We start from the raw sequence: 16,656 nt of genomic DNA on the forward strand, positions 1-16,656 counted from the left end.
ACCTACAAAAGTGGATGGGGAATAGGAAATTTCCACAGTGCCTGGCACTCATGTCCCTTATGGACAGAGGTAGCTTATACATGCCTGGTCCACAATGTCCTATTTGGATGCAGGACATGATTATTCTTTTGGGAAAAATTAGTTAGGCTTAAAAATGCCCTCAGGTCATTAGCCTAGTAACAGTCTATGAATCTATAAATCTATGAATAATCCTTTTTTCTGTTTTCCCCTTTCTTTCCTTATTTGTTTGTACTGTGAAGTTTTCCATATCTGAATGTCTTTCCTCATATTTCTCTTCAAATATTTTGCGTACTGCTTTTTTTGTAATGATTAGTTTTGCTTTCTCTTTTGCATAAATATTGCATAACATTAAATCTCTTTCTTTCCCATGTCCATATATTTCTTCTTTAGATGTCTCCCGCTCCACCTGTTTCTCCTTAATCTGGGGACTTTGTTCTATCATGCTGTAACATAACCTGTGTTAGACTTTTTACACTACAGCCTTCACTTCACAGGTATTCCATAACTTTTGCTTCTATTTATTTAACTTCTACTTTCCTAATCTTCCGTTCTAAGTTCCCTCTCTGTGATCTTATTATTTTATTGTAAAATTTTCCATACATGGGTGCTTTCGCCTGTATTTCTCTTCAAATATTGTTGGAAATTATTTTTTGTATGGATTAGTTTGGATTTCTCCTTTGCATAAATATTGCACCACATTAGATCTCTTTCTTTCCCGTGTCCAGGTTTCTTTTGTATTCCTTTCAAAAATCTATAGGTTTTGTTATTTATATTTTCACACTTCCTCTGTCACTTCTTTTTCCAAGCAGCCTAAAATTTATTGGTCTATATAATGTTTTTCATGGATCTGTTGTATTAATGAACACAAATTTGCATTTGAAGTTTTTGACAGCTTTTCTTATGTAAGTATTTTTCTTTCCTCGAATTTCTTTAATATTTTTGAATATCCGTTATCTGGAAATTCTGGGCTTCTTGCAAATAGTTAATACATAATTTCTTCTTCTTCCTCAATAGTCCACTCTATCATCTTTATGTCTCTTTTTTTTTTGGCCTGTCAATTTTTGTGGACTTCTACCTTCTTTCTACAACAGGGGACCATCCTCCCCCTGAGCCTGACTTAACCCTTTTTTTAATTTCTCCAAATATTTTGAGTTTCTAATACCATGATAGGAATGGATCACACTCCTAAGTACGATTAAAGTTCATGAAATTACTGTTTCAATCTTTGATGTCAGCCAGAAGTGCTCTTCACAGCACCCGCAATGTGCCCAGTAACGACTCCTTCTGCAATTTGTACGGAGTTACATGTATGGGTAACATAAAAGAAATCTACCATCATATTTATAGATAAGACCTGTTGCTCCTACTACTATTGGGACTGTCTGGATAGCTTTTGTCCACATTGCTCTCATTTCTGCCTGCATATCCTGATATTTTATGACTGTGTTGGTCTGTACGCAAGACACTGTAGCTACTGGGTGTGGCGATTTCAATGATCAATGCTACTTTTGACTTCTTTTCATGGACCACTATATCTAGTTTTTTAGCATCTATCTTTTGAACTGTTGGTAATGGATGATCCCATATGATGTAAACTTCATTATTTTTCTATGATGCTTTGTGGCTCATGTTTCTACTGTTCTTCAGCCACTTCAGTGCCATAATGTTTGCACAATCCCCAGTGCAACAATCTTGCCACATTATTATGCCTTTCAGTATACAGTCCTTCTGCCATTAGTCAGTATACAGTCCTTCTGCTATTAGTAGGATACATACAGCAACAAGGTGTACAACTGTTTCCAATTCGGTTTTACAAAACCTACATTTGTCTGTTTCTCCCACATGTTCAATGGACTTTGTAAACCAACGTGTAAGCAGCCCACTATCTTGGGCTGCCAATATTAACCTTTCATCTCTTGGTTTGAATTCACCTCTCCTGAACTATTCCTGCAATCGTTCCTGATCAACATTTTCTATACTTGCAACTATATTTATGCATTTTCCACATTTCTTGCCTTCTCATCTGTTCCTTCAACTTATATCCTTTTTTTGTTTTTTGGCACATTCAGTTGCTGCCTGATTTTTATCTACTTCTGGTTTGATTTCCATTCCTGCTTGATGCCGATATGCTTCTGCTAGATTAAGCAGAGAAGTCATCTTAGATTTATTCTCCTCATGTTTCAAAACTTTCACTACATTTGGGTCTTTTGAAATCAGCAGACGTGTAGAGTCCCACAATTGCAGATCTATACAAGCAATCACTTTCAAGGAGGCTCATCTCTCCTTCAGACCGGGGAATATATATAATCTTGGTATGCACTGATTTTTATCAATCATTTGGCAAGCATGAAGCATCCTTCTTTTCTATCTCATCTATCCAACACATTTTGGGGCCAGTCTATCACTCCAAAACTGAAAGTTAGGACAGGAAGAGCAAATTGGTGTATAGATTGGATTTTGTTCCTAGATGTCAACGCTGTATTCAGGATTAATTTAAGTCTTCTAAAGAATTCCTTACTAAATTTTATTCACATTTGTTCATGTTTTATTGTTGATCCTTCATCAGTTCCCAAATATTTACACTCCCTCTTGCTGAAGTTCTTTTATATCACATTCTTGTCCCAAACTGATGTTTTCCTGGTGCTGCAGTTTTCCTGCTTTAAAGGTTGCTTTTGCACATTTATCAAGACCAAATTACATTGTTATATCAACAGAGAAAGTTTTGGCAACTTGCAGTTGTGCTTTCAGTTCCTTATCTGATAAGCTACATAGTTTTAAATCATTGACAAACAGAAGATTAGAAGTTTTTACACTTTGTTGTTTCTAGGAGTCAAATTATAGCCAAGGCTTAAGCTGTTAAGTAGACAGCTTAATCGGTTAAGGGAAAGACAGAATAGCAATGGTGACAGAGTCACCCTGGAATATCCTCCTTTGAATTTTTATCCTTGGGATAATAACTTGTCCTTTATTATGGCTTAACTGCAAAATGATCTACCACTGTTTCATGGTCACTGTAATGTAGTCAATCAGTGTAGGATGTACCTTATGCATTTTTAAGCACTCTTTCATCCATGAATGTGGGATACTATCAAATGCTTTTTTATAGTCAATCCTTGCCATACTTAGATTCTTCCCCTTTTTGCAGTTCTCCACTATTATTTTATTTAACAATAAATGATTCTTTGTTCCATATGACTTTCTTTTATTGCCCTTTTGTTCTACTGCCATAATTGAATTTTCTTCTAAATGCATACAAACTGTCGGCATCAGTTCCCCTGTATAGTTTATACATTGTCAGAAGGCAAGTTATCTACAAGTCTATAATTTTTAGGGTAGCTTGCAGGTTCACTCAAGTAGGAGTATTGTTTTTCCTGTTGTTAGCCAGGGTGGTGTCTGTTTGGGGTGCACATACAAATAGTTCTTACTCATGGCTAAATCTTCGTACAAAGATTAATACTTTTAACCAAAAGTCAAGTACTGCATCTGGAACTGGGGTTTTCCAGTTAGAGGCTCTTCTTAACTTTGTTTCAATCTCTCTGGCTGTTACTTCATCCCATCTCATATCCTGTATCTTTAAACTTCTTATTCTTTCTTTTACTTCTTCTAGCCATTTAGTATCTTTGTTATGTTCCACAGGATCTTCATAGATACTTCTCCAAAATGCATCTATTTCTTCTTTTTTTGTTGGTCTTTCAATTCCTCTTACCTTGTTTCCTAATTCTCTATAAAACATTTTTGCGTCATCAATAAATTGCTTATTTTGGAATTTTCTTTTATATTTATCTGTGTATCGTCTAAGTTTTTCCTCCTGTGCTGAGATTTTTTTGCTTATTTGCAATAATGCATGATCCTGGTCTGTTCTAATACTGCACACTGATTTTATCATGTCTAACTTTTAGTATTTTTACTGATCTGTTTCCTCTTCTATATTCTTCTGACAGTGACACTTCTTGTCTTAACTGCTTTATAGTTTTCTCTAGTCGATACTTCCATGATGGTATTCGATTTCTCCTCTTCCTTTCCCTCACTACCATGTGTTCTTGTGGTAGAACTATATCAGTTATTAATTTAGCTGCATAGTAATATATCCTATTTACTTCTGTTATACCGCATAGATCTCTATGGCAGTGCTAATTACTGTGTTCATTTGTTTTATCAAACTTCTGACTTTTTGGGTTTTATTGACCTTTTGCAGTCTATTTCTTTCATTGATCTTAGTATGTCTATCTATGTCCATTAAATCAAGCAACTCTTCTCTTAGCTAATTTTCTTCTAAACTGTGGGCACATTTTTTGTTTTCCATTTCCTGCAGGCATTCTATAGAAAGTTCTACAGCATCTTCCTGAGACACATTTTCTTCAATTGCATCCTGTGCCATCCATTGCTCTGTCATATGGGAACTCACTGGCCTATCACTCCTCAACACTGACTGCATCAGAGGTTCCACAGTTTCCTGTTCCTTTCCTTGCTGTCCAACTTCAAGTGAACATTTATACTGGTTTCCTGTGGAAGGCTCCAAAACATCTTCATATGGCACCTGACCAATTGCTTCCTATTCCGCCGTTTTCCCCTTAATATGGATATCCATTGCCCTATCCTGTTGTGGTGCTTTCTGAACTAGATTTTCTATACTAAATCCTTCACTTCAAATGTACTCCATAACCTTAGTTTCTATTTCTTTAAATGTCTCCATTACTAATCTCTTCTACTTTTCCTCTTTATGTTTTTATTTTTTGTATTGTAAAGTTTTCCATACCAGATTCCTTTGCCTGTATTTCTCTTCAAATATCTTTGGTGCTGCTCTTTTTGTATTGGTTAGTTTGCTTTCCCCTCTGCATAAATATTACACCATATTACATCTCTTTTTCTTTCCCATGTCCATATTTCTTCTTCAGATGTCTTCTAATCTTCCTGCCTCTCCTTACTTTGGGGACTCACTCCAGCATGCTGTGACGTAACCTGTGTTAGACCTTCTACACCAAATCCTTCACTTCGCAGGCACTCCATAACTTCAACTTCTATTTTTTTTAATGTCTACATTACTAATCTTTTCTACATTCCCTTTTTGTGATATTTTTTTAATTGTTAAATTTTCCATATCCAGATGCCTTTGCCTGCATTTCTCTTTGAATATATTTGGGGTTGCCTTCTTTATATTGATTAATTTGGCTTTCTCCTTTGCATAAATATTGCATCATATCACATCTCTCTTTCTTTCCCATCTCCATATTTTTTTTATACTTTTCAAAACTCTCTAGGTTTTGTTGTTTATATTTTCATACTTCCTCAGATGCTTCTTTTTCCAAACAGATCAAAGTTTCTTGCTCTATATACTGTTTTTCACAAATCTGTTGTATTAATACAAATTTTTATTTGACGCTTCTGAGTTTTTCTTGTGGAAGTATTTTTCTTTCCTCTAATCTCTCTCAATCGTTTTGTATATCGTGTGTCTGGAAATTCTGGGCTTTTTGTATAATGGTAACGATACATAATTTCTTTCTTATCCTTAATAGTCCACTTTATCGTCTTTATGGCTCCTTCTTTGGCCTATTAGTTTTTGTAATTTTTGTGGACTACTACTTCCTTCTACAATTGGGGGGGAGGGGTCCACTGGGGATGCACAAACCAGTGCATTTCTTTGTGCCGGTCCCAAGCCCAGATAAATGGGGAGGGTTGCGTCAGGAAGGGCATCTGGCGTAAAACTTCGCCAAATCTTTTCATGCAGTCATCAGTTAATATTTCCATACCGGATCGGTCGAGGCCCTGGTTAAAAACGACCACCACCAGTTAGCCAACAGGGTGCTGGTGGAAATTGGGCTACTGTTGGCTGAAGGAGGAGGTGGAAGGCATGGCCGAAGGCAGGAAGAGAGGAGAAAGGCTAGGACTGTGGTAGTGAGGGTCGGAACTTTGAATGTTGGCGGTATGACTGGTATAAGGAGAGAGCTAGCTGATGTGATGGACAGAAGGAAGGTTGGTATATTGTGTGCGCAAGAGACTAGATGGAAGGGGAGTAAGGCTAGGTGTATCGGAGGTGGGTTCAAATTGTTTTATTATGGTGTGGATGGGAGGAGAAATGGAGTAGGAGTTATTCTGAAGGAACAGTATGCGAAGAGTGCTTTGGAGGTGAAAAGGGTGTCGGATAGAGTGATGTTTATGAAGCTGGAAATTGATGGTGTAATGATTGTTGTTAGTGCATATGCTCCACAAGTTGGGTGTACAATGGATGAGAAAGAAAAATTTTGGAGTGAACTGGATGAAGTGGTGATGACTGTACCCAATGGTGAGAGAGTGGTGATTGGAGCAGATTTAAATGAGCATGTTGGTGAAGGGAACAGTGGGGATGAGGAAGTGATGGGTAGATATTGTGTTAAAGGAATGCAGAAGGTCAGATGGTAGTGGATTTTGCGAAAAGGATGGATATGGCTGTGGTGAATACGTATTTTAACAAGAGGGAGGAGCATAGGGTGACATACAAGAGTGGAGGAAGATGCACACAGGTGGATTATATCTTATATAGGAGGGGCAGTTTGAAGGAGATTGGAGACTGTAAAGTGGTGGCCGGAGAAAGTGTAGTTAGGCAGCATAGGATGATGGTTTGTAGGATGACGTTGGTGATCAAGAAGAGGAGGAGGAGTGTGAGGGCAGCACCAAAGATCAAATGGTGGAAATTGAAAAAGGGTAATTGTGAGGTGGAGTTCAGGGATGAGGTAAGACAGGCACTGGGTGGCAGTGAAGAGTTACCAAATAGCTGGGTAACTACAGCAGAGCTAGTAAGGGAGACTGCTAGAAAGGTGCTTGGTATCACATCGGGACAGAGGAAGGATGACTAGGAGACATGGTGGTGGAATGAGGAAGCACAGAAGCGTATACAGGCAAAGAGGTTGGCAAAGAAGAAGTGGGATTGTCAGAGAGATGACGAAAGTATACAGGAGTATAAGGAGATGAGGTGCATGGCAAAGAGAGAGGTGGCGAAGGCTAAGGATAAGGCATATGAAGAGTTGTATGAAAGGTTGGACACTAAGGAGGGAAAAAAGGACCTGTACCGATTGGCTAGACAGAGGGACCGAGCTAGGAAAGATGTGCAACAGATAAAGGTGATAAAGGATAATGAGGAAAACATACAAGCGGGGAGAGTGTGTTGAGGAGATGGAAAGAGTACTTTGAGGTGTTGATGAATGAAGAGAATGAGAAAGAGAGAAGGTTGGATGATGTAGGGATAGTGAATCATGAAGTACAATGGATTAGCAAGGAGGAAGTAAGGATAGCTATGAAGAGAATGAAGAATGGAAAGGCTGCTGGCCCAGATGACATACCTGTGGAAGCATGGAGGTGTTTAGGTGAAATGGCAGTGGAGTTTTTAACCAGATTGTTTAATGAAATCTTGGAAAGTGAAAGGATGCCTGAGGAATGGAGAAAAAGTGTTTTGGTACCGATTTTTAAAAATAAGGGTGATGTGCAGAGCTGTAGTAACTACAGAGGGATTAAATTGATCAGTCACAGCATGAAGTTATGGGAAAGAGTAGTGGAAGCTAGGTTAAGAAGGGATGTGATGATTAGTGAACAGCAGTATGGTTTCATGCCGGGAAACAGCACTACAGATGCGATGTTTGCTCTGAGAGTGTTGATGGAGAAGTACAGAGAATGTCAGAAGGAGTTGCATTGTGTTTTTGTAGACTTGGAGAAAGCATATGACAGGGTGCCTAGAGAGGAGTTTGTGGTTTTGTATGAGGAAGTCAGGAGTGTCAGAGAAGTATGTAAGAGTGGTACAGGATATGTACGAGGGTAGTGTGACAGCGGTGAGGTCTGCAGTGGAAGTGACGGATGCGTTTAAGGTGGAGGTGGGGTTACATCAAGGATCAGCTCTGAGCCCTTTCTTATTTGCAATGGTGATGGACAGGTTGACAGACGAGATCAGACAGGAGTCCCCATGGACTATGATGTTTGCAGATGACATTGTGATCTGCAGTGAGAGTAGGGAACAGGTGGAGGAGACCCTGGAGAGATGGAGATATGCTCTAGAGAGAAGAGGAATGAAGGTCAGCAGGACTAAGACAGAATATATGTGTGTGAATGAGAGGGAGGATAGAGGAATGGTGAGGATGCAAGGAGTAGAGGTGGCGAAGGTGGATGAGTTTAAATACTTGGGGTCAGTAGTTCAGAGTAACGGTGAGTGTGGAAGAGAGGTGAAGAAGAGAGTACAGGCAGGATGGAGTGGGTGGAGAAGAGTGTCAGGAGTGATTTGTGACAGGCGAGTACATGTAAGATTGATAGGGAAGGTCTACAAGAGGGTAGTGTGACCATCTATGTTATCTGGGTTGGAGACAGTAGCATTGACAAAAAGGCAGGAGTTTGAGCTGGATGTGGCAGTGTTAAAGATGTTAAGATTTGCACTGGGTGTGACGAGGGTGGACAGGATTAGGAATACGTATATTAGAGGGTCAGCCCAGGTTGGAAGGTTTGGAGACAAAGCCAGAGAGGCAAGATTACATTGGTTTGGACATGTGCTGAGAAGGGATGCAGTGTATATTGGGAAAAAGATGCTAAGGATGAAGCTAGCAGGTAACAGGAAAAGAGGAAGGCCTAAGATAAGGTTTATGGATGTGGTGAGAGAGGACATGCAGGTGGTTGGTGTGACAGAGCAAGATGCAGAGGACAGGAAGAAATGGAAACAGGTGATCCGCTGTGGCGACCCCTAACGGGAACAGCCGAAAGAAGATGATGTATCCTCCCCCCCCTGGGCCTGGCCTGGCTCCATTGTAGGAATGTAACTGTACTTTGAGGATTCTACACTGCCATCTTTTCCAGTCCTGCAACCAGTGTGCTTACCAGGATTGGGCACTTTTTCATCCTGGGTCTTGTGCACCCAACTCTCTTTTTTTTAATTTTTAACCTAATTCTGTCCATGATGTATGCTATATAAATACAGTCTATATATCTATGCCGTCTTGGTGAGATTTTATGAAAAACAGGGCCCACCTTGCAAAGGTACTCACCAAGACTTGTAGATGAATTCAGTTTCAGCAATAATACTCTTTTTTACTTGTCTTATCAACTCTCCATTCAGACACCTTTGTAGGAATACTAGTGTGTCATGAGGATTCTACACTATCATTTTTTCCAGTCCTGGCACTAGTGCACAAATCAGGATTGGGCACTTTTTTTTATACTGAGACTTGTGCACTCACCTGTCTTTTTTTATTTTTAACCTATCTCTGTCCATGATAAATGCTATATAAAATATAGTCCATATATCATTATTGTCTTGGTGAGATTCTGTAAAAACAGGGTCCACCATGTGAAGGCATTCACCAAGCCTTGAGGCCAAATTCAGTTCCAGCAAGATTATTTTCCTTTTCTTGCTGATTTTATCATCTCTCCATTTGGACCCAATTGCTGGCCCAAAGTTTGAAAAGCCTTTTTCATCCACTGCCTGTCTGAAGTGAGGTCTTATTACTAAGACTATTTTACTGTCAGTTTCCCTTAAAGAATATAACTGCTGTCTAATATTTACTGACATATGTAATAGAAGATAGTACCACTGACTGACAATCTTGTATACTAATGACCCAGAAAACAGAATGCCTTTACTTTGAAAAGGAAACCTGATGAAACTTTTCAAGAGGTTGTAATGGTGTATTTGAGAGTGAGAAGTTAAGTCCTCTTGTTCTCCCACTGTGGTGAGTGGTGACTAGTATACAGTTGAGGGATATCCCAGGCCTGAGCTCTGTGCACCAACACAGTCGCCAATCTGGAATCTTAGCAGAAGAAACCTACTCCTTTAAAGCCTTTATCAAAAACTTCCTGAGCTTAAGGGCAAGTAGAACAGGCCACAACAGATACCTTCTTGGCAAGAGAGCAAATCACACTTTTCATAGCCCAAAGGTATTCAGGTCTAGAAATTAACACTAGCAAGTTGCAAGGCTGTAGGGATCTGCCCCTGCTTAGAGAAAACACTTTTGATAAATACCTGTGTTATTTGTTTTTCTTTACTTTCTCTTCTGTCTTGTATTTTTTTGGAGACTTCCTTGATTTTGTCCCTTTTCAGGGAAGTAAACAAAAAGTGCCTATGTTTTTTTCCAGTTTTTCCCCTGCCATCTTAGTGATGAACGATCCACCCTAACAATGCAGGAAACCTGCAAAGCTCTTAAGGTTTTTTTCTTACCTCAAGAACATCCTTACATTAGAATAAAACAGTGTGCACATGCATCCACATCATGGGGAAGTAAAAATTATATGCTTCAGAGGGATTTGCCTATCACAAGAACATTTGCTTCTTTTTTCAGAGATATGAAGAGACACTAGAAAAACCCACAACAGCTACAGAAAATAGGGTCAATTAGACTGAAAAACAATCACAGTCACAATCAGATATTTGAAAAAACAAAACTGTATTTACTGTGCGGCAGACCCACTAGGAAAGTGACAGAAGGACTGACCAAATAAGACAAGCGATTGTTCATTTAAGCAGCAAAAAGACCTAAAGACTGCATGATATAAGTTAGGCTCTCACAGTCTCAGGAGGAACAGTAATATCATATCCACTATGGACATCTGGCTGTTTTAGATATCAATCCAAATGATATGCCCAATTGCAATGATCATTACGAAGACCATGCTTGGAGTATAGACTCTTCTTAGCCTTTATCCCTCTTGGCCTAAATTATCTCAATCATTTACAGTCATCTTCTAACCTTTACTATTCTGACAAACATCTTTTGGAATCCCCCCCATCTCAACTGCCAAGATCTTTGACCCAGTTTGGAAGTCATTCCCTGGTAAATCCTGTCTGGCCTTACTTTCTCATCTGTCTTTTCCTGTCTTCTTCATGTAGTTCAACAAATCTTAAGAGCAGTTTCTGTTACTATCTTCCTACAAATGCCCTGACATTTTAATGATTTTTATCTCTACTTCCCCACCAAGTCCATAAGCTCTTTAGACATTACCGATTTACTTGCTATTCTAATGAAGGTACACCCTATTTTTGCACATTGCACATTAAGCATATTACTTTAGCAGCCCTTCTGTAGGTGGTAATGTGCATTATTTCTCCTCCACTATCTCAAGGATTGCCATCTGTGGAACAAACACCAGATAAAACTTATGGTCTTTGCCCTATCCCATACCCCCACACCATATCCGTAAGTAAATGTGCACTGTTTTTCTTTCAAAGTTAATTATCCTGCTAGCCACAATCTTGAAGAGTGAAGAATGTGGTTAATGCTGCCGATGGACAAGTATATAAGTATTTGCAAGTTAAAATGATTTTGTACTATTCTTATTTCAGGGGAAAAAATAAATATATATATATATATATATATATATATATATATATATGTGCTTAAACTATTTCAATAAATACTCAAGACGTATAAAAATCATAATGAGATGAGATGGACAAGACAAACACATATTGCTTATGTACTGCTTCCTGCAGTGAGTACTTCAATAGATTTTCGAATTCGCTGTTTGTTCATATCCACAATATTATTTATATTGAAGTTAGTGAAGCATATGTAATTTACTACAGAGGTATAATAAGTGCAACTGAAGGACTGAGCCATCATTTTACATGTATAATTGAGGCTTTGTGTACATTTCATACCTCCACGGTTGACAGTTGGAAAACAAACAAACAAAAAAAAAAGACTGTTCTGATAACAGAACTGCAACTAGGAAACCAAAGTGAAATGGTATACAGTTTGGAAATAGGTCTGCTCTCGAAATGACTCAAAATGCTGTACAAGCACTTACCAAAAATGCAGGTTTCTTGGAAAGCACCCTGATCATCTAACTACCAAGAAAAATTCAAGAAATATGGCAACCCTAACTGTCCCCTACACGAATGCAACTGCAGAAAAAGATGGAACCATTTAGTTCATCAGACTTGTATTTATTCATTTAATTAATTTATTTGTATTTGTTAACCAAGACACAGTATTGGTTACGCCCCTCTCCTCGGTGGCACTGTCTGGTTAAGTTGGCACGTTCAGAATCACAAAGGCCAATTCTCAACTTCCAAAAATTAGTTAAATAAAGAAGGGCACTGGTACATAAATAAGCACATATTTCACTCCTCAGTTTTTTAAGAAAACAGCAACATTCATCAATTTGAAAGCAGTGTTATATAGCTTCTGTCCTGAAACAAACAGAAACCATGTTGACAGCAGGGATAAAGGTCCCTTAAAGATTAGGATAGCCTATTGGTGCATATTAGACTTAGTTAAGCCACTGGAAATTCACTGCTTTAGTAGTGGTCTGGGGAACTGGGGCAGTAAGTCAACTATGTGAGTGTGGTCAGGGAAGAACTAACACCCACTAGATGGATAAAATTTGTATAAAGTGAGGGATATTTCAAGCTGCAGTGATCAACTTCTGGAGATAAGGGCTATGTCTAGATAAACAAAGCAACCTGGTCTATAGGGGGGCCATAGGACAACATTTTCAGAGTGCATGGAGTATGCAAGTAAATGCAATGGCTAAGTGGATGCCTTGTGTATACTACACACCTTCTGTATCTCTGGAAAGGCAAGAGGAGTTAGGGTACTTCATAAAAATCTCTATTCCGAGCGACTGTATTATGGCTACTTGGGTCACTGTTTCTCAACTCTCCTCCACCACTGAAATCAGTAAACTAAAGGGCTCAATAAGGGACTCTGAGGGTTGGTGGCTTCTGGCCTGGTACAAAGATGAGACCCAAAAAGGGAATGTTTCCATATACATTGTTCTGCTGCAGTAAAAGAAAACTCACAAATTAATAATCATACCTAATCCCATTTCAAGCAGGAATGCCAGGTCTAAACATTCATAACTATGAAACAGTAAAAAATAAAATCAGTGCATCATAAAACATACCGCAGGATTTCTGTTGTCATAATCAGACAGGATGCCTCTGGATGCAACTGAACATCACCTGTAAGAAGTCCAACATCTTTGAAGGTCTGCCTGAAATCTCTGAACTTCTGATTTGATAAGGCTTTGATAGGGGATGTGTAAATGGTTCTGAAACATGGGCATAAATGACCAAAGGTGAGATGCAGCAAATTAGATAAAATATAATTTATTTATTATTGTTGACCAGGTTAAGTCTGGCTAGGCAGAGCCCATTCATACTGGATATTACAGAAAAAGGCTTCACAACAATTAAATAAATATGTAGTTACATACAATACAGTAAAGAACCAATATTAATTCATGCGGTTATGTATGCAACAGTGAAGTCAACAATCACCTGTACATGGCTCCTTGCAAAAGTACTACTTCCATTATTAAAACATTAAATAACTGAGCAGAAAACATCAGCAACAGGCTGTTAAGTACGGCTACCACAGAGCTACAAGTCTACAAAGGGATCACAATGACATATAGCAACATTGATAGAAAAAGCATCATGAGCTCATATAAGCCAAAATATCCTGATTTAAAACATTCTGACAATTGTAATACCTTATAGCTGTATATGGCCCCTTTAGGGTACATAATATACCAATTAAGGCCCTTCTGCTAACAGAGCAGGAAAACTGTGTGAAGTTTAGAGACTCCTTCCTCAACCTCAGGTTTATATGGTATTTGCATATAACAGGGTCTGATGTTACAGTGTCCATCCCAAACTAGTGTCATCATTCACACACACACACACGCACGTACACACACGCACGTACACACACGCACACACACACACACACACACACGCACGTACACACACGCACGTACACACACGCACGTACACACACACACGTACACACACACACACACACGCGTACACACACACACGTACACGTACACACACACACACACACGTACACACACACACACACACGTACACACACACACACGTACACACACACGTACACACACACACACACACACACACACACACGTACACACACACACACACGTACACACGTACACACACACACGTACACACACAGTCACCAAATCCTTCCACTGCAGTTGTTTTTTCATCACAAAAGTGTTGTCTCTTTCGTCTTTCAAGATCAAATTTTATTTACTTGAAAATATAACTCTCAGTGCTTGACAAATGTCCAATTTCTGAAAGATTTAGTATAAATTATACAAACAATTTAGGAACATTTTGGTAGTAAGTACTGCAATCTCCTTAAATTGAATTACTGCACCAAATTTTGCATCTCAAAAATGCACTTCATGCAGTTAAATATATTAAAAGTCTACTATGAGTACTGAATCCAATGCTGTGGACATCCTGTAGACATGGCAAAGGCAGTTCAAATACGGAAAAATTTGTTTCTTCAGCAGAATACTTATAAAACCAATTAGAGGAGCTTAAAACATGCAGTTTTGAAAAAAAGATGGCTTAAGACAGGACAGAAACACTTAAAAGACCATTGTGGTTATACACTGCACAAACATGTACTTTTTTACCTTATCTTGATGTTCTGGGCTACACTAATGACCCTGCAACACTATTACTAGTCATTACTAATTTTGTATTTCATTCTAACTTAAGTTGTTTCTTTCCAAAAAATGTATTATGACCTGGAAAGACTGAATAACATGCCGTGTCCTCTTCTGCATAATCTTAACTGCATTTACCTAGAAAAGGATTGTGCAGAATTAATGCTTATTTTGAGAACTGCTGGCCAAAGTGCCTGAAATATTAACTGAGTGATGCACAATGATCTGAACTGTTTGTCATGTTTTAAACATACCTAATAAACCCTAGCTTTTCCCCTCTGTAAAACAATGCCTGAATTATTATTTTGAAAGTTAGACAGGCACTTTTTGAGTTGAAGCAAGATAAAAGCATATATATAACAAAAGCAGATAAAGGGAATGCTGTGGTAGTATTAGATACGAGTTATTGTAGTGAATTTAAAAAAAAACCTGTTGAATGACTGTAAATTTTATAAGAAAGTAGTTTAGGAAGAAGTTACTAAATCTTATAATATGACTGATGCATGCATCGAAGAATGTTTTTTAGAGGGCTTAGTCTCTGGAGAAGTTGAATATTTTAGGGTTTGGAGACCTAGGTTAGGTAAATTTTTCAGTTTGCCGAAAATTCATAACTGTTTAGATGAGCCCACTTTTAGGCCAATTGTGGCCAGTCAAGGTAGTAAAACAGAGCCTTTATCAATATATGTGGATGCGTGTTTGCAAAAATTGGTATGTCCTATATTAAGGATTCTTTTGAGTTTAAACATTTTGTTTCAAAATTGAAAGTGGATGAATCTACGATATTAGTAATGGCAGATGTCATTTCTTTATACACCACCATTCCCAATGAAGAAGGGCTTGAAATAGTAAGTACAGAGATGATGGTATCAGGTGTTGTCACATGTGAAGACATTAGATTAACTGAAATTTTAGATGTTATTTTAAGTTATAATTTTGTTATGTTTGATGGTGAAATACACAGGCAAATAAATGGTGTAGCTATGGGGGCAGCTATAGCCCCCAGTTACTCCAATTTATTTATGACTGGCTGGGAAAAACTTTACTTTTGCTTCAGAATTTTTTGAAAATGTTATACAAGTGTTTCATTGAAGATATTTTCTTTTTATGGAAAGGTAGTATGGAAAAACTGTTTGAATTTTTAGCTTATCTGAATAATGTTTCTAGGTATCTTATGTTTAAATATGGAATTAGTATGGATGAGATAAATTTTTAGATTAATTAGTTTATAAATCTACCAACAATTTAAAAGTTAGGATTTTTAAAAAAGAGTTGCAAAGTAATAGCTACCTTCATTATAGTAGCATGCATAGTAAAAATTGAAAAAGATTAGTAAAAAGGGCAAATTTTAAGAGTAAGTGATTTAACTGAAGATGTTGATTTTTTTAATTATGAATATGAACAGTTAAGTAAAAGATTTTGTAGCAGGGGTACCCTGATAGTATTATAAAAGAAGCTAGGAATTAAGTAGTAAGTATTAGACAAATGGGTACCCAAAAATGGTCTAACTAATGATAAAAAGAGTATTAAAAATTATAAGTTGGCATGTGTATTACAAAAATCAGTACATGAAGTTGGTATAAAACAGATAGTTACAAAAATCGGAAATTTCTTACTAATTTTGCTGGGTTAAAAAATATTATTGGGGATAGCCCGGTATTTGTCTCTGAAAAAGGGAAAAATTTAAAACAACATTTTCATAGGAATTTTTATTTATTTATTTATTTTTTTTTGAGTTCACCATTAGGGAACAAAATAGGACTGTTTAAGTGTGGCAACTGTAGGTTTTGTCAATTTGTTGCAGAAGGCAAATGGGTGGAAATAGTTGCTAGAGATTTTAATATAAAATTGTCACAAGAGTATAACTGTAGGTCTAGGCTTGTAGTATATGTTGCCTTATGTGGGTTATGTCTTTTTATATAGGCAGAACTTCTAGGGTGTTTAATAAGAGAATGTATGAACATTTGAGGGGTGTAGAAAATAAAGACCTTAGTAATAGTTTGGCTAACCATGTTATTCGTAAGCATAGTTCAGAAATTAATACCGTTTACTTTAAAATTAGTGTTATAGATCAGGCTATAAACTATGATGTAAAGTTAGAAGTGGAGGATGACTTAGACTGGAAAGAATATTGTTGGAAGGTTAGGTTAAATGCATTTATTCTCCCTGGTATAAATGAAAGGGAAAATTACAAGGTGGTTTTGA

At 37.7% G+C, this 16,656-nt stretch overlaps 1 protein-coding gene across 1 annotated transcript in view; it reads right to left on the reverse strand.

Annotated features, from left to right (window-relative positions):
- The window catches only part of SKIV2L (Ski2 like RNA helicase), a 624,419-nt gene that overhangs the window by 359,623 nt on the left and 248,140 nt on the right, over positions 1-16,656 (reverse strand). The window contains exon 11 of the mRNA XM_044083274.1: positions 12,874-13,020. Coding sequence (XP_043939209.1) covers positions 12,874-13,020 — 147 coding nt within the window. The remainder of the gene's footprint in view (positions 1-12,873; positions 13,021-16,656) is intronic.

This window comes from Protopterus annectens, chromosome 9.part0 (assembly GCF_019279795.1).
Source record: "Protopterus annectens isolate FY-2018-M chromosome 9.part0, PAN1.0, whole genome shotgun sequence".
NCBI lineage: Eukaryota > Metazoa > Chordata > Ceratodontiformes > Protopteridae > Protopterus > Protopterus annectens.